The sequence below is a fragment of the Anarhichas minor genome, unplaced genomic scaffold (assembly GCF_050575085.1).
Source record: "Anarhichas minor isolate MPS153535 unplaced genomic scaffold, ASM5057508v1 ptg000028l, whole genome shotgun sequence".
NCBI classification, from domain to species: domain Eukaryota; kingdom Metazoa; phylum Chordata; class Actinopteri; order Perciformes; family Anarhichadidae; genus Anarhichas; species Anarhichas minor.
Genome location: NW_027466474.1, coordinates 4,694,341 through 4,719,505, shown reverse-complemented (window position 1 = coordinate 4,719,505; position 25,165 = coordinate 4,694,341). Strand labels below are relative to the sequence as shown.

At 43.2% G+C, this 25,165-nt stretch overlaps 1 protein-coding gene across 1 annotated transcript; it reads left to right on the top strand.

The window, feature by feature from the left end:
• The first annotated feature begins 622 nt into the window (after positions 1-622).
• Positions 623-23,521, top strand: apln (apelin). The gene is made up of 3 exons (XM_076102957.1): positions 623-1,161; positions 15,772-15,944; positions 19,140-23,521. Exons 1-2 carry the CDS (start codon positions 1,095-1,097, stop codon positions 15,936-15,938), a joined length of 234 nt encoding a protein of 77 aa, XP_075959072.1. The 5' UTR covers positions 623-1,094; the 3' UTR covers positions 15,939-15,944; positions 19,140-23,521.
• The last annotated feature ends 1,644 nt before the right edge of the window (positions 23,522-25,165 follow it).

The window sequence follows — 25,165 nt, the reverse complement described above, 5'->3', positions numbered from 1 at the left end:
AGAATAATCTGTGTAACAAAATAAAACAAATGACTTCAGGGACAGGGGAACAAACAGCGCGAGCAACGTGATCGAGCAGAGTCTGAAGTTTTTTCCTGCGGTTACTCCCAGCACACTAACTTCAAACAGCGCAAATGATTTAAGCCATAGCTTCAGCACCTCTGAGGGTAAAGAATAGTGTGCGGAAGAAAGGTTCTATACAGCTGGCATAGATACAAAAGCAGGAAAGCATGAACCTCATCTCACACCTTCCCTTCTTTCATCTACTTCCCCTAATAAGCTGGTATTTTGATTCCTGGATTCCTGGCAATCTGCCCTGGTCGCAATTCAAAGAGTTTTCAACAAGAGCATCTGTTTGGGTATTATCATAAACCTGCATGCACCCCCACCCTTCACCTCCCAACTCCCCCCCCCCCCCCCTTTTCAATCCCTCCCTTTGCTACCGCTCTCCTCCTCTTTCCTCAGCCGTGTCCGTGTGCACTTGCATGTTTGTGGAAAAGGGGTGGATGATGGTGGGGTTAGGGGGGCTTTTCCTTGACCCACGGAGTCAATGATACATAAGCCAACTAGCCAACTAGACTCATACACACACACACACGCCGACAGACAGACCTGCTGACTTCCAGCACGCTCACAGCTCCACTGAACTTGTCTCATGCTGCCGGTTTTTTTCTGACAGAGGAAAAGAAGAAACACACACACCTCCGTGGGAGAGCTCGGATAAAGACGTGCCTTTCGTTCTTGGAGTGGCGCTGTCACACATTGATATACAAATACGCATTTAGACAAATACACAGGCACAGTCAAGGAGCCACCACACACACACACACACACATATTCCCACAAATTGACACAGTCACTTCTTACACACACACACGCACACACACACAAACACACACACACACACACTCACACACAGGGGAGCAAACAGTCAGTCTCTCTCTCTCTCTCTTTCTTGCTCGCTCAGCTGCTCTCCCCCTCTCCCTCTCCCTCTCATCCACACACACACACACACACACACACAAAACACACACACACACACCACTACAGTATATCAGCGAGTGACTAGCGGAGAGCCAGAGGGGAGTGCAGAAATGAATGTGAAGATCCTGACGCTGGTGATTGTGCTCTTGGTGTCTCTGCTGTGTTCTGCCAGTGCTGGTGAGTACAGGAGCGGCTCGTCGCCGGTCGTCTCTATCTCTGCTTTCTATTTCTCTTTCTGTTTGCCTTGTGCTCGTGCAGGCATCTGTAGTTGATCAGTTACCCAGCATGGTTAGCCTTGTGTGGGCTCTAAAAGGCAGGAATATCAGCACCTGGCTGTGTACAGTACTGCACTGCAGTGGTTATACTGTCTGCTATTGTACTGCCATTGGCTTTTATGGTAAACTTGAATGTGCTTTCTAGCCTAGATTGATCATTTTCCTCCCTGCCTCACCTTCATGTAAGCTTCTAAGACTTGGGGATGAAAACATTAAGAGGTTTTTTTGTTGATAGACATTGATGTGTGGAGCTATGCATGAGCGATAGATAATGCTGGATGTATGGGTGACTGTTGTGGCTGTTATGAAATGTGAGATATGCTTGGCAGATGTTCTGTAAGGTGGAGTGAATCAGATAAATGTATGGCTTCATGTATTCCATCTGACCCCGGTGCTATATGATTATTACATGACTGTGATTGTGCAGCGAGGCAACACAGCACCTATATATGCGTGCGTGCCTCCTGTGGTGATGATAATGAGGACTGTAATTGTTGTACGCATCGATGAGGGCAACACAGATCCCAGATGCATGGATCGTCTCCTGAGGGGCTCAGTCTTGATGCCTTGTCACAGTAAATTTCCATAAAGTGCTGCTGTGTCTCTGGAGCCATTGTTGGACTAGATATCAATTCCACTGTGGATCTAAAATGTCTAATATTTTGGAACAAAAACACTGACTTGGGACAATTATACAGGGGCAGGGCATATTCATCTCTTGATTGTTCACGGGGTCAAAAATGGGTTCTGAGAAATGTGGCCGGGAGGTTTTAGTTTGGAGAACGATGGAGAGCCTGCAGATGTGATGCAGGTAACATTGTGGTGTGAAAAAACAACAGTTAGGCCTGTGTAAATGTCTGGACCATTCTTGGGATTATCACCTACCTACCAACTACAGTGGCTTAGAAGACAACCAGACACACTGTGTTTGTATTTAATCCATGTGGACGATGCTGCTTACAATAAAGAGAAGATGTAGCATAGAATACGATTATAAGGAGATGTATACACTACATCTTTAGAAGATATTGGCTCAAAGGGAGATATTGACTGTATAGGCTATATCTTGCTAGGTGCTGTATAGACAGGTTGTAAGATGCTCTGTAGACTTTATGCCTGCTAGATGCTGTCCACTCTGTGTATCGATCCGCGGCCACAGCACTCACAGTTCCCATGCTTCCCAGCACATTTGTTACAGCGACATGCTATTTTTGTCTGAGGCTCTCGGCACATGAGTAAATGGGAAGCAATTATCTAGCATCATGGTCAGTGTCGTTTTTCACGCCCTGCATGTGGCTAAGCATGTTCCACGCCTGAGAGCCCACCGTGCTATACACCAGCAAAAGGGGAAAACAAGGCTGCTGTGCCTTCGGGCTTTCACGGGAGCTTATCCGGCTCAACGTTGTTCAAGTCATGCCGCTTATGTGCCTCTCTGTTCCCTAGCTGCTACTGTAGTATCAGAGCTCCATTGACACAGAGGAAGAGAGAGAAAGGGACTGAAAGAGAGGAAGGGATGCAAGTGTGTTGCGGCGTTGATGGGTGTGGGGAGGGATGCTAGCTGGAGTGTGTCTGCGTAGCACAAGCCTCTGCTACAGTATGCGCTGTCGCGGGAAGGTGTCGGAAGAGGCTCTGCATGTAGGCAGTGGGTGTGAAGCCTTTCATCTTGAGACAAACGCTTTTCCAGTTCAGTGGGCTTTCTCTCTCTCTCTCTCTCTCTCTCTCTCTCTCTCTCTCTCTATCTCTCTCTATCTATCTCTCTCAGGCATCTGTGTGTGGACATGTGTGTCTGAGAAAGAGGAGAGGGATGCACCGAGAGTGAGACAGAGACAGCATGTGTGTGTGTGTGTGTGTGTGTGTGTGTGTGCGTGTGTGTGTCTGCAGGAAGCAATGAATATAGAACAGAATCGGACTGCTATAGGGTGGGGAAGTGTACATGATTGTATTTATGGATGTATTTGCACATTAGCAAGAAGTCCTAGTGCAACAGGCAATTCAACTCAACAACCTAATGCTACTTACAATATTCATTTAGTACACTAAAAGAGCTGCTGTGGCCTTTTCTATGTAATATTAGCATCCTTTAGCAGCACACTTCAATTACCCATCCTTGAAAAGCACTCTGGCTCAAGAGTGGGCTCCAGCTTTAGAAATGTGGTATCCATAATTCATCCTGAGGTCGATCACTCTACCTCCCTGTGTAACTCTTAAGACTGGTTTATAAACAGTCTCAAAACATCCTTGTGTCTGTCACAGCCTCTCAAAAGATATCAAAGCTACATTTTTCTCTGCCATGGAAACACCCTGCCAATGTTCACCAAGGGATGCACAGGATAAAAACAATAGCAGCTGGCTCAGACACGCACACACACGCACACACTCGCACACACACACAGATAGAGGTAATTGTGAAGCCTGGGTTGAACAGGTAAGCCAGTTGTGAGTGTGAGCGGGGCACGAGGCCCAGATCAGAGCCATTATCTGGCAGGGAAATCGTCTGCTCGGGGAGTTTCATGAGAGCTGTCAACAGTGCTATTATTCCATATTAAACTTTGATGTATTGTTGGGGCTGGCTGCTCTGTGGCACCATCATGCATGCATACTGTACTGTAGCTCGCCTCGCTCACATGCTCAACCAAGTGTTACGGGTCAAAGTACAGCCCAAAAGAGCAGCGCTCTTTAAGGGCATAAAACGTCGCCAAGCCGGGTGTGATCATTTAGTTAACAACATATATAGATTTAAACCAACCGAAACCAGGAAGCTTTGAATCGTAATCCCAGGTTTTCTAATGTAAAGAAGGTGTTTGTGCCTGCGGACGTGATTATGGTGGCCGTGGAGAGACAAAAGCAACTAAACTTTTCCAGATGTCCAGGCATAACATAATAACAGTGGGCAAACATCGGTGTCAATGGGGGAGCGGTGGAAAGGTTATTAGGGGATTATGGAGAACCACAGAGTCTTTTCCTTTTCTTTTTTGAGGGACAGGAGCTTGTGAGCGCCAGCTGGGTTTATGTCTCTCTCAGACACATACACACACACACACACACACACACACACACACACACACACACACACACACACACACACACACAGACACACACACACACACACACACACACACACACACACAAACAGTGTCAGATGAAATCCATGAAGAACCTGGATTTCCTCTTCATGCAGTATAACCTGGAAATAGAGCCAGCATCCTTCAGCATCAGTGTAGTTTATCTGCTGCAGACAGCACACACACACACGCACACTCACAGATATGCGCACAGACATACACACACACACACACACACACACACAGACACTAAACATTCCATGAGTTGTGTTTGGGATGTGAGTAAAGAGGGATTTGTTATCTTCTAGTTACTTGTTTGGCCTCTTAAATAGCAGCATTAGAGCTTGTTGTTATGTGAAAGTACCCACACAGTAATATCCATGTTTCTTGGGTTTAACAATGGGCATTTGACAATGTATAATGTGAGATGATCACATTTCATACTGTGGTAGCTAACCCTTTTATATTTCTGGATATATTATGCCAGTTTCACATCATATTGTTTAGCCAGGGAGGAATTATATTGGGGATTTCTGACAGTGAACATATCTCCCACAAAAGATCTACAGAAATATTTTTGAACATTTGAATAATATCCTAAATTAACAATAACACTATTGTATTTTGTTTCACTTGTTAGCGAACAAATATGCAACAGCAAAAGTAGCAGCTTTAGGCTGTTTAAAGGTTTCCACTACAAGGTTAGCAGCCGTCATGGAATAATGCATGAACGCTCAACCAGGTTTTCTAGTTCTTCACATTCTGCTGGCCTGTAGCCATTGCCCTGTAGTCTGTGTAAATCAATAGGAAGGACTTTTTTGAGATGAGGTACTTGGATTTGTCAGGTATTTAAATAGTCTGATCAGCCCAAAACGTTGGATTGTGGGGTAATTCTATCTATTAACAATTTTTCTATTATAATATCTTTGATTTCATGATATACAACTACATATACAGTGATAAAAGATGTTATCCATAGTGCCCACCCCTATAGGGTCCATAAAACGTAACTAAGTGTAGCTGTTTGTACTTTTCAAGGAGGAGTTTCATTTTTTTTAAAGGCTCTCTGTCATAAACCACTATACATCTGTATAATATCACCAACATGAGCTTGGTGAATGACACTCAGAATTGCTCTGGAGTGGGTGGGAGTTAAGGAAGAGATTTAGAGAAAAATCATAACTCATTTGGTAGGGATATAAGGCTAACCTTTGGGCGAACACTCCCCGGAGAGCTCAGCTGTTGAAGACTTTGGCATATGTGACTGCTGGGCTGCTGTAATGTAATTCAGAACCCTTTGAATGAATAAATATACTCACTTAGATCTTCCCTTGAGAGCAAATGCAGTGACGGGGAAAAAAAGCAAAAGGGGCGAGTAAAAGACAGGCCAAGGGACAGAAAAATAAAAGGGCAGCTATGTGGGAGCTGAGAGGTTGTATTAGTTTCCCATGGTGCAGGAAGTCATGGCTACATCCAAAAACTCACAGCTGGTCTTTCTAATTCATATGTGGAACAATGACACTTATTGCCGGGTTCACCTCTATTTGCCCAAAGTAAATTTGTACTTGCCCCTATTCAAATTGGTTTATCCATTAGTGGTTATCAAATAACAACAAAGAACAAAGTTAATAGTCATAGTTTAGGATACATTTAGATAATTCCTCTAATGTCACCTAACTAAACTTCTGTTTCCAGGATCATTTAAATGCCCGATTGCTCTTCAGCTCAGAAACTTTGTCTTTACCCGCCGCCATTTTCTGTGCCCGATCTGTACTGTGAATGTGCAACTGTCAACGGAGATGAGAAGGAAGCGAGAGGGCTCACTCCTTAGCTACTTCCAACATCAGCTCCGGAAATAAAACGTGTGTTCAATTCAACTGAGTTGCTATATTTACAAGCCCAACATGTTTTTTTACTTGCCCAAGGCAATCGTTATTATTGAGTCCTGTTCTTGGCTGTAAAGAACAGCTAAATATGCTAAATTACTTTTAAATTAAAGTCTGACTCCATTCTGATTCCTTATGTACACGTCTGTTGCAGTCCAGACCCCCCTTTGAGTTTGGAGGGCACAACCTGAGGTTTGGGGTGGAGGGTGTGTGGAAGGGGGTCCTGTGTTAACCAGACCTCATGTGATCACCAGACCTTATCCTCAGGCCCGGGGCGCTCCTTACAACTTAATTAGAGCCAGATATTTCCAAAAAAACTGCTCTGTTTTCCACCAGTGACCAATATTAAAGTGATTTATGACTCTCTTTTTGAACATTAAGTGTTACATTTATAGCGGTAGTCCCGGCAGATCAGATTCCTGATCAAGATCTGAGTGGACATTTTTATTAACGGGCTGCCAGGCCGCAGAATAAATAGTGCGGTGTTTAGAAATGCAGGTGCTTTAATTACTTTCATGCTCAATTTGTAGGAGCCCAGAATGGAGAAATATGATTTCTGTGTATTGCTTTAGAGATGTCATTTGTGGTAGAAATTCGTACTTATTGCAGCTAAAACATTATGTAGCAGTAGAAGTGAATTACCTGGGAGAATTAGATAAATGTGGTTTTGGGGAATTGCCACCATTAACGTCAAACCTCTATAGGCGCCATCATGGATCAGAGAGATTTCTATATGGCTGAAAGCGCTGCCCAGCTGGCTGTTGTTAGGCAGTTCTATAAGTCAGACAATAGATCCCATAGCTGTGAAGATGGCTGTGTGGATCGGGGCTATGGATGGTGTATAGGGACTTAGTCGATTTTGAGTTAATTTGGTGACGCCCCCACTGGGATCTGCGTAAACTCCAAGCCTTAGGCATCAGCATGTGCGTGTCGCTTTATTCTCAGAGAATTATAGGAAGTTGTGGTGCACCTCATGTGGTTTCAAACTGTCATGCACCTCATGTTCTCGCCTCTTAATGAAATGCTCAGAAATGTAAGATATCTTCCGTCTTCCACAGAACTAGGGCCCTTCTGTGACAACACAGAAATCATTCATTTATGAAATCGTGCATTATTCATCACAATCGCTCCGTCTTTGATTACAAATGTTACTTTCCCTGTGGAGATTATTTTCACATGCAGGTCCACGCTTAGACGTTGGTCAATCCAATGATCTGCTACTGACTGGTAGCATGGATCTCCCCACAGACAGACAGACAGACAGACAGACAGACAGACAGACAGACAGACAGACAGGGCCCCTCGCTGTGTCCCTCTGTCTCAAACAGTGTTCAGGGGAGGCCGCCGTTCTCTCAGGGCCCCTTGAACATGAACAGATGTTTGTAAAAACAGAAGAGCAAAACAAGATACAGAATTCATAAATATGCAACCACATCAGGCAAACGGCTCATTCCAACAGTTGATGAAAACCTTGTAACCACAGAGGGCCAATAAACCCTTTAGCTCACCTGCAGCACAGATCAGCTGAACCTGTCCGTCAGGGAAAATCCTCGTAAATTTTGTGTGAGAGAATTGCTTACTACGTTTTATTGCGTAACCTTTAGGCAAAGGGGCTTCTCTCTTGCACACCATATGCTCAGTATGTTAATAATAACATTCTGTTTCAGCTGACATCATTCATCAGACAATGAAGTAAAATAAGCGTAACATCCGAACAGCAAGAGTTAATGGCAATTTAAAACAAATCACATGTTGACATTTATAATGAATAATGCACCTTAGCCAAATTAAGCCACTACATTGAGAGGTATCGTGTGGATGTAGTATTTTGTGTTATAGTTTTAGAAAATTGTGCTGTCAAAATGAATAATTCTGAAGAAATGTCATGATATACTGAGAAAATGAGTTACAGATGTTTTGTTTTTCATTTATTTGAAGAGTTTTGCCTGAAGGAATGCACAACAATGGAACACAGCTGAATGCTGTGTTCCATTGCTGAAACCTTCATTTTGTTCTCTTACATGTAATTTAGCACATATTTGCCAAATACCAAAATATATCAATATCTCAAATAGTGATATCTTTTGTTGAGTTAATCTATCCAGTTAAGCTTTAGGTGTCAAAGCCATGTTTTGTATTCTTTAGTTTGGTTGAGAGGTAACACAGTCTGATGCAATGCTGCTGCTATTTTCCTTTAATAGCACTGTATATGCTATTGGGAGCAACGGTGCTCCCCTCGGGCTTTAAGAGCTGCAGTGAACCCTGCGCAGTGACGTTTCTCTCCCTTTTTTGTCTCTCTCTTTCTCCCACATTAAAAATGGGAGATGGCATGCAGGTTCACAGCATGGGGGGGGGGGGGGGGGGGGGGGGGAGTGATGACACAGGAGAGGGAGGGGGCTGTGTTTCACATCCGATTAGCGTGCCCATGGAAACGGATGGTTGGAGGATCCCTTTGCCCTTGACATGCAATCTCTAGAGAGCAGGGCAACGGTTGGTATCCTCACCTACCGACTGTACCTGCCATGCGCAAAAGATTCAGCCACCAGCATCTCTCCTTGCCTTGTCCTCAGTTTTGACACTCTTCGAGGAAAGTTGTGAGGAGAAATGTCGCCTTGCTTCTCTGATTGCTCGTGTTCAGTCTGCTCCAACCTGCAGTAACCTGGTAGCCACAAATTCACCCCTTCCACTGAAGTGGGATTGTGAATAAACCATCAGGCAGTCAAGTGGTGAGGGGAGTCGGTGGCTTTATTAGCTCAGCGCTGCTGACGGCCCTTTGAACTCACAGCGCTCTGATCATAGCAGAGCACGCAGTCTCACACCTCATCATTTCATACACTCTCTAATTCAGGAGTATATATAACTGACTCAAAGGGACATCTGCAGAAAGCCAGAAACAAGAGGGCTGCACAGTTAGTTTTTAATTTGCTCTGAACCTTCAGAGAGAGAGTGGGGGTTGTTTTCAAGGCAGGGTGGACGAGGGGTTAAGTTTAAAAGCTGCAGCAATGGGAGCAACTTTTCATGCACTTTTGGTTTCCTCACTGGAGTTTGTGGAGACAAAGCGAGCCTTCAACTCAGCCACAAGCCAAGCATTATCACAATACAACAATGCTGCATATCAAACAGTCCCCCAACAGAAATAAAAGAAAGTGCTCACGACCAAAACAAACCCCTCTCTGAGAGGAACACTCAGAGGCCAAGAGCGGTGGCCCACAGAGGAGGTTAAAAACATCACAGTCAGAGGGCTAATCAGGGATTCAGACTGTGTGCAGGGAAATCTGTAAATTGAGAACCTGCTCGATTTCAGCTGACAATGTCATTCTTTTTGCTCCAAACTGAGCGCCTTTCATAGTGGCTGCCATGGTAACGTGGTCTGAAAGTCGGCAAGCAATTGGTACCAGTTTCTGCCAAGGACCAGACTTACTGGTAGGCATGCGATAAGCAGCATTTCCGACACTAAACGTTGGATTGTGAAAGCTGAACAACGAGGGACTGCCTCCTTGGTTAGGCACCGATCCATATGTGCAGGATGAATGTATGGGGGGGCCATCAGGCAGCGAGCAAATCCCCTGTATGATGCTGCAGCAGTGCCGGGGCTTATTCTAGGTTCAGGGAATGTTTGGCTTGAATATGACACAATTAACACATCTCATCCATGGCTAAATAATCCTGATCCCCTAATGTGCTTATGCAGTGGGAAGCATTTCTTCCCGTGACATGTCTCTGTCTGGCTGTGTGGGTTTGAATGTCTGTGGTAATGGCATGCTATAGAGGGATTCATTAGGTAAAGACACTTTTAGTGAATGAAGGAGGGAGGCACTCGATGGAGACAGCAGGCCTGCTCCTCCAACGTCATGGTAATAACCATGGCTACACACACCAGGGTATTTATTCTTCTTCTCTCCCACCAACACAAATATTGCTCCGTTACCCATAAGGATCACACACACACACACACACACACACACACACACACACACACACACACACACACACACACACACACACACACACACACACACACACACACACACACACACACACACACACACACACACACACACACACAATGAGCTACAACTACTTCCCATATTGACACAAATAATGCTGTTGTCTTTATCATACTGTGCAAGCCCTTTTATGTTGCAATAGAAACCCAATCCACCATTACAATGGAAATATTGTCAGAGTATGCTTCAGTATTAATAGTGTGTGTGGTACGTGAATGTGACATGTAACTGTGAAAAGAGGGCAAGCTTTAATTGGGTCTCGGATTTAGTCCATTCATAGTGCTAAAAGGGAGTCTGCCGCCATTCTTTGAGATAAATGCTAACATCAGCATGCTATCAAGCTCACAATGACAATGCTAACATGCGGATGTTTAGCAGGTATAACGTTCTTCCCGTTCACCATTTTCGTATAGGGATAGGGATGTTAATAATTACCTTTAACCTACAATAAAAGCAGATTCAGTTAAAAGAAATATGAAAAAGAAAAAACTCAGAGGAGTGGCTTGTCATTTAAAGAAGAATGGCTGATCCACCTCAGAGGTCAGCCCACCTTAAGTGAGCCTGCAGCTGGAGTTGTCGCTAACTACGGGGCTAAACCCCTTAACTTTAATTAGCAGGTCACTGGCAAGCAAGACGCAGAAACTTGATTCTTGAGGAGTTGTAGCATTTATTCACCGACAAACCTGTACACACACTGCACTGCTAAGTTCACAGCTATAACTTTACTGGTAACTTCATACTCATCTTCACACACGCACTTTCCTCTTGACCAGACACAAAAAAAATTCTAAATCGGCCTCCCTACGTACCAAAGTGGTGAACTGACCAACCATCTGTCGAACAATGCCGCGAGCAAGACTAAACACATCCGAGTCACCTGTGAAAGGAACTACTCATCCAGCTTTATGAGGTTTTTGATGCCAAAAATATGAAGTTAAATCACACTGTGGTCACATGGGGTTAACTCACTCTCATTTGAGTACCGACCCGTTCCCATTCTCCCAGTTGTTTGTTCACACATCAAGATACATCTGTACAAACTGCAGTGAGCTAAATCCATAGCGCAGAGGTGTCAGACAAGTGACGTAGGGACAGTCGAGAAACACAGGAGAGAATAAATGTTTTTGAGACGCTCAGTCATCTGAGAAAACACGGATCAATGAGATTGCACGCAATTGATTCATAATCAGCGTGACTGTGAGTGATGAGCAAGACGAGTAAACACAGACAAGATTCAAGAGGACAGCTAAATCAATTTGCCGTGACACAGAGAAAATTAAACACAGCAAGGACTAAATATTGGTGGCCATGGTTGACTGTGCATGTTTACATTTGATGCAACAGTTTCTAAACCGTGAACGCAGCACTCTGCTTTCTTGTTGCTGCAGTTAAAATTCACGGGCTGGTATAGTTTAATCTCTCGTGTCATAATAGCAGGAAAAACATTATGCTGTGGCTGCATTCACAAGTGCAGACATTTGTTATGTGGTCGTTTTGGCAGTCGATACACACAAATCAGCTTTACAACTATTAATAAGCCGCTTTGGCCCATTCACCATGCTGTCTGGGTTCCTGCATTGACACACAGCGCTGTGATATGCAGTTTGCTCTTGCCAGCCATGAGGGCAGCTGATGAACTTGGCATTAAACCAGAGGACAGCCATTTCTCTTCTCTGACTGGACGGACAAGTGCTGGAAGATGCACATCTCTCCGGGCTCCACTGATGGACTCTTTGCAGCATCAATAGGGATAAGCTGTCAGTATTCCATTTGCTGGGCCGTAATAAGACGGAGAGCCGGCCATTTGGAAAACACAACATAACAGATATCACCTGAGGAGGTGGTGGTGAAACTAGGGCGGCTATTCATCTTTAGTCTGGAGACTGGCCAGTTTGTCACACCGTCAACTATTCTCTTCTCTGCCTGACTACTTCTATCTCTCCTCTTCTACCCTCTCCTGTCTGAGGAGGCGGCAGCAGTAGTAAGCATTAACCAGGCATTCCTGAAATTCCCTCTTTATTAAACTTTAATTAGGGAATTACCAAGTGGGGGGGGGGGGGGGGGGGGGGGGGGAGGAGTGTTGAGATGTGTTGGAAAGAGGGCAAAAGCAGGGCTCCAAGGTCATAAGGAGTAGAGATAAGGCACTTTTTTTTTGTAAGACATGTTATCCTGCCATTTTACTGTTTTACCAGCCGAACATAAACATGGGAATCTCTCATGAGAAAAGATCAAATGGGATACTACAGGGACTGGAACCAATTTCAGAGCAATAAGAAAGCAGAGATAACTTTGTTTGTCGAGAGGAAATATGCATTAACCAATGATAAACCTGCCATGAAAACAATCAAAAGGTCTTAGCCAGATGCAACAGACGCTGCCACATTCACTCTATACGAGTTCCTCTACAGACGGGTAGAGACACAAAGCTAGCTTTTGCTGTTTGTCATATCTGTCACACAGAGATGCTTTCCCGACAGGCTGCAAGAGTTAATCTATACTGCCAGTGTTATCACTGGGGCCCCGGCTTATTTTTAGCAGCTTTCATTACACTTTTCTATCCTGTAGCCAGATTGCATGGGCTGAGATTTGTCGGGAGAATCACAAGATGTTCTCCCTTCAAACCGCCGTGCCGAGCAGTGGCTGACAGCTTGGTGTGGCAGGAGACATCTAAATCGTCTCATTATGGACCCGGGTCATGACAGGCTGAGCCACCCTGAGAGAGGAACAGCAGATGAGTTGTGTGAGCAGAGGTATAATTACTTTACCATTTTGCATTGAAGTGTGTGTATGTTTGCTGTGTGCATAGCGACTGAGTGCGACTCCATGCATGTGTTTGCGGCAGCTCTTAAACTAGCCATCGCTCAAACACCAGCTGCGGTTGGGCGAAGCAGGTATCACTGTGAGACATTTACGGTGTCAGTATGCTTTAACTTTTAGTGCTTGTAAATGGTCAAACAGTGTCTGAAACCCCCACTTTTCAGGGTTTGCATCTGACAGGTTATGCAACTTTCCAAAACCGACAATTCGATAATCACGCTCACTTCATGCAGCAGTTGGCAGGGTGTGTGGAGGAGGCAGAATTGTAACTTCTCTCTCTCTCTCACCATGATTGTCTTTGAGGACATTCTGACCACAAGTGTGCACCGTTTGATCAATGTCAGACTTTTCATTCCACCTTAAGCTGTGGCCATATGAAACAGCTAAAACAACTTTAGACGTAGTCGTATGAATCAATGTACAAACTAGTTATGTAGCACATCGACACCTCACATAGCAAAGACCATGTTTCTGTGTGTTCTGCGTCTAAATGCTAAAAGTGTTTCAGAGGCGAGAGGAAGCAAGGACCCCCCCATAATACTCAAAACACAGAGTGTATTCACATTCAACTCCCCGGATTTGAAAGAAATGAGCTGAAAGCCTTCAGAATGTGTCAACATCCCTCATTCACAGTGTATCTGGAACAATAACAAATGGATAATGCGCAGCTTAGTGCTCCAAGGGGCAAAGATGGGCTTTAGATGCGGAAATATGCAACAGAGACTTTCCCCGCTGCAAATGAATTATCCTACTGTTCACCCACAAATACAGTGTGTAACGTGCTTGTGGAAGAAGATTAGTGTGGATGTGGAACTTGAGATGTCTGGCCTTACAGGGATATACTTTGAAAACATTCAACAATCTGTCTAGCTCAGACGTGAAGTCGCCACTGTTTAATAAAGCAGAGTGCGAGAAAGACTTTTCCTCTTTTTCTATGGAGAGTTGTTCTTTTGAAAAGGTCTTCTATTTGCCACAGCTGAAGGTCACTAATTATGAGATGCTGCAGAGAGACTTGGCCTTCCTCCTAATGGTGCTTTGAAATCTGCTCTTGAAGAAAGCCGTCTTCCATTCAAACAAGTTGATCTCGGCTATTGGAGAAGTCTGAGTGTTTTTAAGGCAGCCGACGGGTTTTACAGACAGTTTTTAACTCTTTGCCTCGTTCATATAACAGTCTGAAGTATCACCACTCTGCCACAACACAGACACTAACTGATGAAAAACAGTCTTAAGGAACCAGGGAAGCTAGCATCATCATGGCTTTTGTAAGCTGCTCAACTGCTGTCCTCAGTATACGTTCCGCTTTTCAAAAAAACCCTGCAGTCGACTGGCCGACTTATCTCAAGCTGTGTCCTCACCCGAGCCCTCGTAAACCAGTGGAAGGTCATTCTCTTGGGAATTCTAAAAATGGTGCCAGTGTCTCTAAGGAGAAGTGACAGGAATGTCATGACCCCATGTGAGTGATGTCAATCAGCTTTTTGACCGGAAATACCCAATGGGGATTTGTAGTTTCTTTTGAGAGAAGGGTTAGTGTCTGAAGAACTCTTGTAGAAGGCTTCATAGGACATAAAAATATATTTTAAAGGGGTGCACCGCGAAAGGGGTTCTCCACCGATTTTACCTGTCTAATTGGAAAAAGAACCCTCATAATGTCATCAGGGTTATCTCCGCTTGGTCTTATGTTTAATAAGAAGTCTACATTACAAACTAGAAGTCAAAAAGTAGTTATTTAGGAGGCGGGGAGTTGCATTGTGGGAAATGTAGGATCCAGTGTTATTGGAGTTTGACCAATAATATGAACAAGAGATCAGGATATCTCGGCCTCTGTTGAGTTCTCCAACAGAAATCAACTGCTAAATAGCTAATCTACACAGCTCCATTAATTTACATTCTTTATGAGATGAATAAAAGTTTATGTACCTTTTAATTGTTCATTAAAATTAAACATGCATCACTGTATATGTCCTACAGACAATGACTCGCCACTAAGATATATAACCTTTTTAACATGTCCAAATAAAAACTCCTTCTCTGCTTTTACTCATGTTTTATTGGACCTAATAACTGGCTGGAGTGTGAAAGATCACCCACATTAAATATCCCATTACACATAAAGATATTACTGCAAAAACATTCTTATAAAAAAATCTCTTTCAGTTTATAATAGGTTAAAAGGTGATAGAGACACTTAAGGTGGACCAAACCATTTGGAAAAGAGGGGGCTTAAGGGGGATCAGGCCACACTCATTGAGAGATGACTGAGAACATCTGGGATCGCTCTCAAACACACACGTACTCACACACACCCAAGACATTCACACACATTCTCACACAGACACGGCGCTATTAAACTCATCTCTAATCTCGGATCAAACACTGCGACAGGATGCACCTCCACGAGGTCTGGTGCTGCGCGGTGTTTGTAATCTTGAGGGAGAGTGACAGAGACATGAGACACGAGGGTTTGGGTTTTTCTCGACTATCTGCTGTGCTTCGGTCCTACCACACTGACTTGATGAACTACAATGCTGGGTGGGCTTGAAGAGGCCCACACACACACTTATCTATACATGTCTCTTGTTTCATCATCCATTACCACTGGATTTTGCTGCACATTTTCCGTATAGGCACCGATGGACGTAGCTGATAATCAAAACGTGATACTCTGGGTGAGAAGAGGCTGTGAAATACCATTCAATGGAGAGGTCAACTAATTGGTCTGTCCTCTATGTGTGTCCTCCAGGTCCCATGGCCTCCACAGAGCATGGCAGGGAGCTCGAACAGGCAGCTACGGTGAGAAAAATGGTCCAGCAAAACCCTGCGCGGGGCGGTCAGAGCCACAGACCAGCCGGCTGGAAGAGGAGACGCCCACGGCCACGTCTTTCCCACAAGGGGCCCATGCCGTTCTAGAGCAAGGTAAGTTTACAGCCGTCGAGCCAAAAGACACTCGTTAGGTTTCGTTTGCGCGTCATCAAACCTGTGATAAAACGGTTTGTGTCACGCAGTTAAAAGTGGATTCTCATGACAAAGTATCCGCCTATCTCTGCAGCGCTGGACCAACCTTCTGTCAAGTCAGAGCTACTTGTTTCTCAGTAGTATATAAGCAAAAGCACTTCACGATTTATTAACTCATAGTTGACTAAAGAGGAAACACAATTTCACAGAGGAATTTTTAAGAGGAATATGATTTTGTTGGCAGGATCTGTTCGGATGTTTTCGATGACGAATGGGAAACTCCAACTATTACAGGAACACTGGAAACTCTACAGCCAGACTCACGTCCAACACAAGGATGTTATTGTTGGCACAGAAAATAGGGGCATGTTTTAGCAGATTATTGGACTTTAGCCTACCAGCTTGCATGCCTTCGTAGTACAGACAGAGATTGTCTTTAAGGTTACATCATTTATTTCCTCATATGGGACACAGTTCTACTTAGAAACCTAACCTTCGAGTCATTTCAGCCAGCATAAATCTTTTCTCTCCAGCTGATTCTGTAAATTAAACGCCTTTTTCCAAAGATAACACTTTGTAGAGTTGAGTTTCCCAGCTGCACCGCTTTTTCTTGTGAGGGAATGTTTAACTTGCTGTCAAGTAAAAACAAGTCTTTGTGTGAAAACTCTTTCATCCAAAATCAGAGACAATATTTTACTTATCACGTTTACACAGTTGTATTTTCTTTTCTGAACCAAAACAAACTGTCATTTCTATTAAAACAGATCAAGCTTCATTGAGAAACTAAAAACATACTACAACTAATTAAACAAGATGATCAAATTTACAATATATATAGATTAATATACTCTTTTTACTTGCTAATGTTAGCCCATCTCTGTCAATGGAAGGCAACAGCAGTAAAATGATGTGCCTGCATTAGGAAGTGCGGGACCCATTACCATGTCTCTTCCAGGCGCTGTGAGAGACGGGGAAACTCAACCAGACACAATATCCCTGCAGGAGGTGCCGACCATACAACACTGACCTGCAGAGGGTCGCCATAAATTTGAGCCGTAGTGAGAGGAGGCTGCAGCCAGGGAGTGTCAAGGCATGGTTAATCAGTTTAAGGAAAAAGGGATCAAAGCTATAGAAGTTTCTCTAAAATAATCCCAGAGGTTTTACATTCTAGCGAATATTTGATCATTATCGTTTCTTGTATTTTTGAAAAGGTTAGATTTCTTTTGAACTGACTCCTGCTTTCAATACGGGACTGTAGAGGCTCAGCACAAAGGTGAAGACAATGAGTAAGGACCTGGCCAGGGCAGACTGCACTTGAAGGGCAACGTGGGTCCTCCAACTTTCCTCGCTCTGCCAATAAAATGTGAGAATCCTCTCTGCGAGTTGAGCGGTGAGAGCTTTAAATGGCCAGCGCCAGATTGCTGGCCACAAAATACAAGGAGCTTCAGGAAGTTGTGAAGCTCTGTGAAAGTGAACGGCTCAGTGAGTCACAATGCCGTCTCTGCAAACACCCCCTTAACCACAACACGCTGAAGATTTCCCTTTTTTTGTTAGCTTCCCACTCCGGCTTCTCTTATTCTTTCTGAGTTCATAGTTCACTTCATTCAAGGGTTTCTTCAAATACCATGCCAACATGCCAAACCTGACCACAGTGGGAATTAGGCTGTCCGTTAACAGCGTCTTAGTGATAATACTACCAATGAGTAGACAATCCAAGGAGTTAAACTTATTCGCAGTTCAGTCCCAGTTTGTGCTTAACTCATCAGTATGATTTATTCTTACTGAATAAATGTACACGTATACAAGTGGCCCACTACAACGGTCCCAACGCAACGATACACATAAAAATTGCAGCCGCTTTGACCATCCTCCGTTGACTTGAATGGGAATGTCGGTTCCATTCCTATTCTATTTCAACGGCTGTGTGAATCCTCGCGTGTCCCGCTTTCTTCTTCAGTTTCAGCTGATGGGAAAAACACCTTTGGAAGCAGCTGGAGATGCAGTTTGTTTGATGAAAGCTAGAGTTCAATGAAGACATCCAGCTGAGGGCTGGTGAGACTCATAGGCAGATGGACTGTATGTGGATATGTCATTATTGGCTTCAACTTAATTACCGCGCAATGACTGACTTGACAGTGTTCATCCACCAACTCTGTGCTTTTTAGCAACATCCCCCCCCATTTCAGTGTCAAAAGCAGCTCATCTTTTATTCCCTAAGACACCAGAGGCAGAGTTTGACTTTTTCATCATTACACATTCCAGATGTGAGCGACTCTGAGAAGAAAGATGGCAACCCGGGTCATCCTCTTTGAGCATCTGAGTAGACTCAGATACAAACGTGCTGTTACAACTCTTAGATCTAAGCCATGCCAGTGATGGTCTAAAAAAAAAACACGACAGGATATTACAGATTTAAAGCCACGGGCAATTTATGGAAACCCCCTGAGAACCTGAGTGTGAGTAAGCTCAGTGGATGAGCCTTTCATCAAAACAATGTAGAACAGGTCTGCAACTCTTCCCATACACTCAGTCTGTGATGTAGAGTGACATCAAGGGGCTGCTGCACTGAGATCATACCGTGAACCCAAAAGCACAAAGGACAACAACAGACAACAACTCCATGAAGATTAAAAGGATAGAACATCAGTTCTCGGGGCATTACATGAGCACAGAAATATGCCATCTTGAAACAAGAGCAGGCTCTTATCAATGAATGAACCTTGTTGTCATGCGACAAAGCCGACTGCACTACTCCTCTGAAATCTTGTGAAGTTATCACAGAACTTGGGAAGATAAAAGGTCGAGGGAAGATAAAAGATTTCCTCATTGCTAAGGAGTGATCCAGTGCCCGGAGCGTAGAATAATGTTGTGCTTGTGTTGTCGAAGGCGAGATATACAATTGTTATTCTTACTACCTGCAGCTCTTTTCTGTCAAAGACCATGAAATCTGGTTGGAACATGCCTGGGATTTTCTTCACTGTTTTCCAGCTGGTGCAAGACAACATAGGGTACAACACAGTGAGAGCTCTGATAGAAACTCCCTAAGGGGCATCGTACTGCAGAGGAAATTGAAATGTCTGCAGGATTTTTAGGAAACAAAAAAAAAAAAAACACATGCTGATGGCACTTTTTCAATGTGATTTTCTTGTTTTGCAGGCACTGCTTTGAGCGCCCTCCCAAAGGTTCTGATTTCTATGCTCTTCCTTTGCCTTGGGGGGCCTTGCAACGAAGGGCCTACGTTTGCCCAGCCTGAAGAGTGATGTCCATAGCACCTGCTGGTTCTTCAAGCAACTCTGTCCACACAAAAAACCAGGACAAGCCGCTCACCCTCAGCTCTAGGAGGAAATGGGGGCAGGGAAAGTGGGTGGGGGGGTATGGAGCCCGAGCTATCAGACTCTATTTCTCTGTCTCTCTCTTTCTCTTACTCTCACTCCCTCACTACTTATCTATCTCTGTCTTCTCCCAAGTGGTTTTATTTTCTTTTTTTTCTATCATTTGCTTAATAGAGCCCAATCATAGCGATCTCCCTGAGTGTCTCACACACTTTGCATGACATGTGGTGGAGAGGGAGCCCGGTCAAAACAATCCGAGTCTTAAAGCATCTGCCACTTCTTCACGGTGTGCACGGTGTGGCATTCCCATCTCTCAGATCCAAGGTTACTGCAGCTACCTGCTGATTTCGTTGCCGTGTAGCTACTTAATGGCTTTACTAGGGGAAGAGGGTGTTGATTATGTGGAAGGGCAGTGTCAGTTTTAATAGTTGACAATAACCAATATCAAGTTAATTTATGATACTCTGGGTGTCTGCTGCGAAAAGGAATTTGAGATGTTTCAAATGGAAGAGCAAGTACTCTGAATGGCATTATAACCATCGCTTAATAGTTATTATTAATGGTGCTTTGTACAAATGACAGTACGTCCACATGCAAAGTTAAGTTGGACTAAAAAGAGAGCACATTTTTGTCAAAACAATATATTTAAGTGACAGAATAATTCCTTCACTTAGGAGATTCTTTAATCCAAAGCTATTTTGGTGGTTCTGAACTCACTAACACCTTGGGGGTTTTACTGACGCGCTCAAGGTTACTGTAACATGTCCCACCTTGGATGAGCCCTTTGACCCCAAATCCCAATCCTGTCCCCAATCCCCAGCCTTCTCACCACAATGCTGCCCTGCGCAGCCACTCTACACGACTGTTAACTGGCAGAGGCGGTCTGCTCCACCGACAGGCTGCCTCGCCTTTTAATGAAGTGCCAAATAATAACCTTCTCCACAATGCTGCCAGGAACGAAGGAATGAAAGGTTAGGGAGAAACACATTACCTCTGTTTGAAGTCTTGATACACTGACACATTATGCATTTAACATTTTTTTGCAAACAGAAATCCCCTGTGAGACAATGTTAGTGAGGAGAACAGTTAAATTAGACCAAAAAAGAAAAGAAAAAAAAGACGCAAATATCAGCTCAGTTAATATGCCACCATAATCAGCCTACCACTAGTGCTCTGGCTGTTTTAATATTCAGCATAAGGCTGGTTTGACCCTTTGACCGAAATCTTTCACTAACGAAATGCTATGCCTTTCCATTATACTGGAATATATTACTGTTTATGTTTATTTCTGTGTTTAAGTCGTTTTATTTCTTTTTCTCAGGGTGCTGTGATAGAGGCTTGTACTAGAGCTATTTTGTGCATTTATTTAACAGAACACAAACATACAGTACATTTAAATCTTATATGAGCATATTTTCGTATATTTCCTTACTCTCCCTCTATGTATTCACCTATATAGCCATGTATCCAGACTCAGTCGTTTCTAGTCCTGATCCTTTCCCTACATTATGTTGGGTACAGTTGCCTTTCTAGTCGGCCCTACCACAGCACAGGTGGTCGTGGCTTTGATCATTACGCTCATTAAATCCTGGAGTTAATCTTTTTCAGATGGATCTCCCCAAGGCTGGCCGGGGCCACTTAGTCTGAGCTCATTGTTAAATTGGCTTAGACTGAAACCACACCCTTCCCCCCTTTTCCAATCCTCAAACCCCTGCTGATTCCGTGTGTAATAATGTAAAATATTAGGACTGTAACCTGTAGAGCAGCCACCTTGCAATCGTTTGTTGTGTTTTAGGTGTGCAAAGCAACTTCCTAGTAGTTGTTTTTAGGTGAAAATCGGATTTCAATCCACTGCGATTCAATCAGCAAACACATATATTTCCCCCCACATAAGCCACTGGCAGGTTAATCTAGATTTCCAACACCTTTTCCCTCTCGCCATGTCTCATGCAAATATTATAATCAAAAGCGGAGTCTTCTCAGTCCCAGCATGAGAAGTTTTTATTAAGAGGGCATCTAAAATCACAGTGGTAATCCACCCAGCCAAGATCACCTTGATTAAAAATGTATTAAATCCTAGGGCACTGTGGAGATGTAATAATTTCAGTTCCACCATTATTTTTTCATACCCTCTCAGACAGAGATGTAGATTTCATTAATGCTCCTCGGGAGTGAGACAGCTTTGCTGAGGATGTCTCATGTATTATTGGGGAAGACAGTAGGAAGATATGAGCTGGGGATGGAAGTTCAAAGCCGTTGGAGTTTGGATGCTGGAAGTAGACTGGGGTCATGACAAGGGGTTCAAATCAATATTTCCCCATCTCAGAAGTTATTGTTATGGAGCCGAGCAACGTCTGTATCCGCACTGTTCTTCATGAATGTATCCACACCATCTGCACCAGCCATGCTGCCCTTTCAGAGACCAGAGCAAACCAATGTTTATGTAAAGTACTCTTTTTAATCTTGGTCTGGTTATCAGTTCAATCCAAAAAAAATCAAAAGCCAAAAATCCCACTGATCCAAAGCCTCCAGTGTCAACTAGTCCCAACAAATAGACGTGGCTTTGCTCCAAGACTTCTCTGTGTGGGTTCGCAAAGGCTGCACTTTTGCAATTCCATTATGCTGCTGGAAGAATACACCCTGAAAACAAGAGTCTCTTGGTATGGAATGGTTTTCCAGTGTATTGTGACAATTTGTTTTTGTCTGATTCTTGTCTAGCTGGTTGTCCAAAGCTTACTTTTTGAATACAGTGTGAAGAAGCTGTATCTTTTGTGGTTGTAACAAAATAGAAAAGTAGTCTGCAGCACAATATGTCGTGGACACGTGAAAGCTTTCAGGCATTCTTTTCTTGTAGATCACAGCCCGCAGCCCTCCCCTGCACATCAGGTTAATGGGCCTTGTGGTGTGGAAGGACAAGCACGTCCAGGCTCAAACTGAAATGGTAAACCAATACATTATGCTAGGGGAGCAAAACCATTCTCCTTAATGGGCTTTTCCAGCAAGGCTTACACAAGAGAAACGATTCCTATCCTCTCAATGTTTCCTCTCCAGTTCCTCTTCTCTGTGACCATCACAAGGCCTGAGTAATGTTCCTATGCACTTGTTAGCATGTTTTCCTGGTAGAAAAAACGTTTGTTCTAAGAACTTGCCCCTTTGTGTTTAGTTATTTTTGTCCAAATGCATTTGGCTGGGAGTGTGTAAGAAGAGGGGATGAGCAGAGAGATAGATTTGTGTTACTGGTGGAGAAGAGAATAAGCTAGCAGCAGGTTTTGAGACGTTAGCTTCGCCGTCGATCTCCGTTTCCCGATAGCTATAGACACAACACCCACACAAAATGATGAACACAAGGTTTTTATGTTGTTTTTTTATACCACTGTCATTCTAAACTCGGTTCTCTACCAGATAAAATTCATTAAAGATGACAAACAAACATTTCACTCATTGTGGAAATGGAAACAGAGTTGGCAAGCAACACATTCCATGATTTTACTTTGTGAATCTCTAAGCCCATCAAACTGTATCATGTTGGCCTTCAGAGTGGGTGTCTGCAAGATCAAGTGGCTGATATTCAATCCAATGGATTCACACATTTCCACCAGCTGGGCAATCCAGAGGATAACTAGATTTTATCTCCCATGGGAAATGACTAAGATCTGTCATTATCTTGGAGCCTCAAAATGAGACTTCCTACACGCCAGAATAGCACAGGCCCCTCCTGCCTTGATTACGACACATTCTCCATCTATGTAACCACGGTGTCCAAGATCAGCTCCATTCAGAACAATGTGAGGACAGATGCAATCTGTAGGCTTACACACCATCGCAACAGTGTTACTAGATCTCAAGCAGATACCATTTAAAAAGGAAAATGTATTACTCCTGAAACTTATATTCTGTTTATGGTGTGTGCTCATATTACTCACCAGGCCAAATGTACAGTCCCTGTCTCTGTTTTGATGTTGAACTGGGCAAAAATAAATGACATAAATAAATAAATAAAACAAGTGTATCAGAAATGGTTGAAATACTGTGTACATATTTGAACTTTTTGTTTCTAATTTATAAAAGATAAGCTTTAGCTCTTGGAGTACTTATTTTATTTTTTCCTTTCATGCGTAGCTTTGTGTTTTTATTTTCTATTTCTGTAAAGTGTGTAAATATATCTTTATGATAATAAGTAATATTAAAAATCTTATTTTAAGAAAACATTGTGTCATGTCTTTCTTGTTAGATAATGGAAAATGAAATAACTTAAGAGTCTGCGGCCATGCTAATGTCTGTGAGGCTATTGAGGCAGAGTGGTGCTTTGAGCTAAATGTCAATGACAATGCTAACATGCTAATGTCCAGCTGGTAATGTTTATCATGGTCTCACATAGTCAGACCTATCTCCACAGAGTCAGCACTAAAGACAGGCATTGTAACAACTATTAGCATTCTGGTATAGGGGGGAAAACACTCTGGCTTGGTAGTATTTCTTTAAACCAATCACAATCTTCTTCGGCCATGCTAAGCAAAGTATGCAGCGACAGTACTTTTGCTCTCAAATTAGATAGCGGTGATTAGCAGAGAGGGAAGAGATTGCCATGTAAAATACACGGCCAGTGGCAGCTTTATACCCACAGCCCACAGCTGGTGAGTCAGACTACGTTCACCATGTTCAGCGTCTCAGTCCGATATTTGCTGATTAGAACTAAACACAAAGCACATTGGGCTGATGATGCGCTAGATAGAAAGTTACAGTAATAAGAAACCAAAGTTATTACAATTCAACCTGAAGGGGGACATGAATGTCCGCATGATAATGTTATTTAAATCTATCGAATAGTTGTAAGAAGTCATTTCATACAAACTTTACTTTATATCATAGGTCCAGTACTCATTATCAAGACACTGAAAACAGACAGAAGTTAAATGCAGAGTGTGACTGATAATAGATAATAGAGTTAAAGTTCAGTAGAACTGCACCTGGCAGAAACATTGACACAGTGTAGTAGCATCAACGAGCCAAGTCACAATTGTTTAATTTAAATGGGATGCTTTAATCAGAAAAATCTGCCTTCTCATTACTCAACAGAAGTGATCAGCTCCCTCACATTTATTCGCATTTTTGAAATATTTTACTCCAAATCAGCCCAGTTAAATTGTTTATGTATTTTACCTTTGTGTAGCAGAACCTGGCCTGAAACACGACAAAATACACATTTACCTAACGGCCATGGGCATTAACCTTTACTTTCAGTTGAATCTTGTGTCGAAATTCATTCGCTGCTGTATATGCACACGCCTGTGGAAATGTAAATCAACTCCTCATCCATTAAGGAACACTTCACCACTGACAGGTAGTCTTTCCAGAGCTTATAGTGCGTACTAAGCATGCTGCACAGTAATGCATCACAGCTGCTGAGCATGCATGAAGACTATGGATGTGTCTAGAGGCACTGAGATTCAGCGTGCATACATATCATATCTACATACAATGGAGGCTCCTCCTGTTTGTACTGGCGGATAATCAGAAAATAATTCAGCAGAGGAAAACGCACTGTGTCCTTTATATTCAAGATTCTTTTGGGACACTTACTATGCTGCCTAACCTCTCCAAGAATGTATAATCCTTTGATTAATCATTTCTTTATACATATGAGGTGCATGTTAAATATTTACAGAATTTACACAAAAAATGATAGGTTTGACTAAAATCACACAGGCTACTTTCTCATTATAAAGAGAACCTCAATGAGGCAATGTGTTTAAATGTACTGGGCCTTGCATGTGAACCAGTCTTCCTCTCAAAGCCCCACTGGGACCACTCAGGGAAGTGTCTGGTTAACGCACAAAGCTGACATGTCGT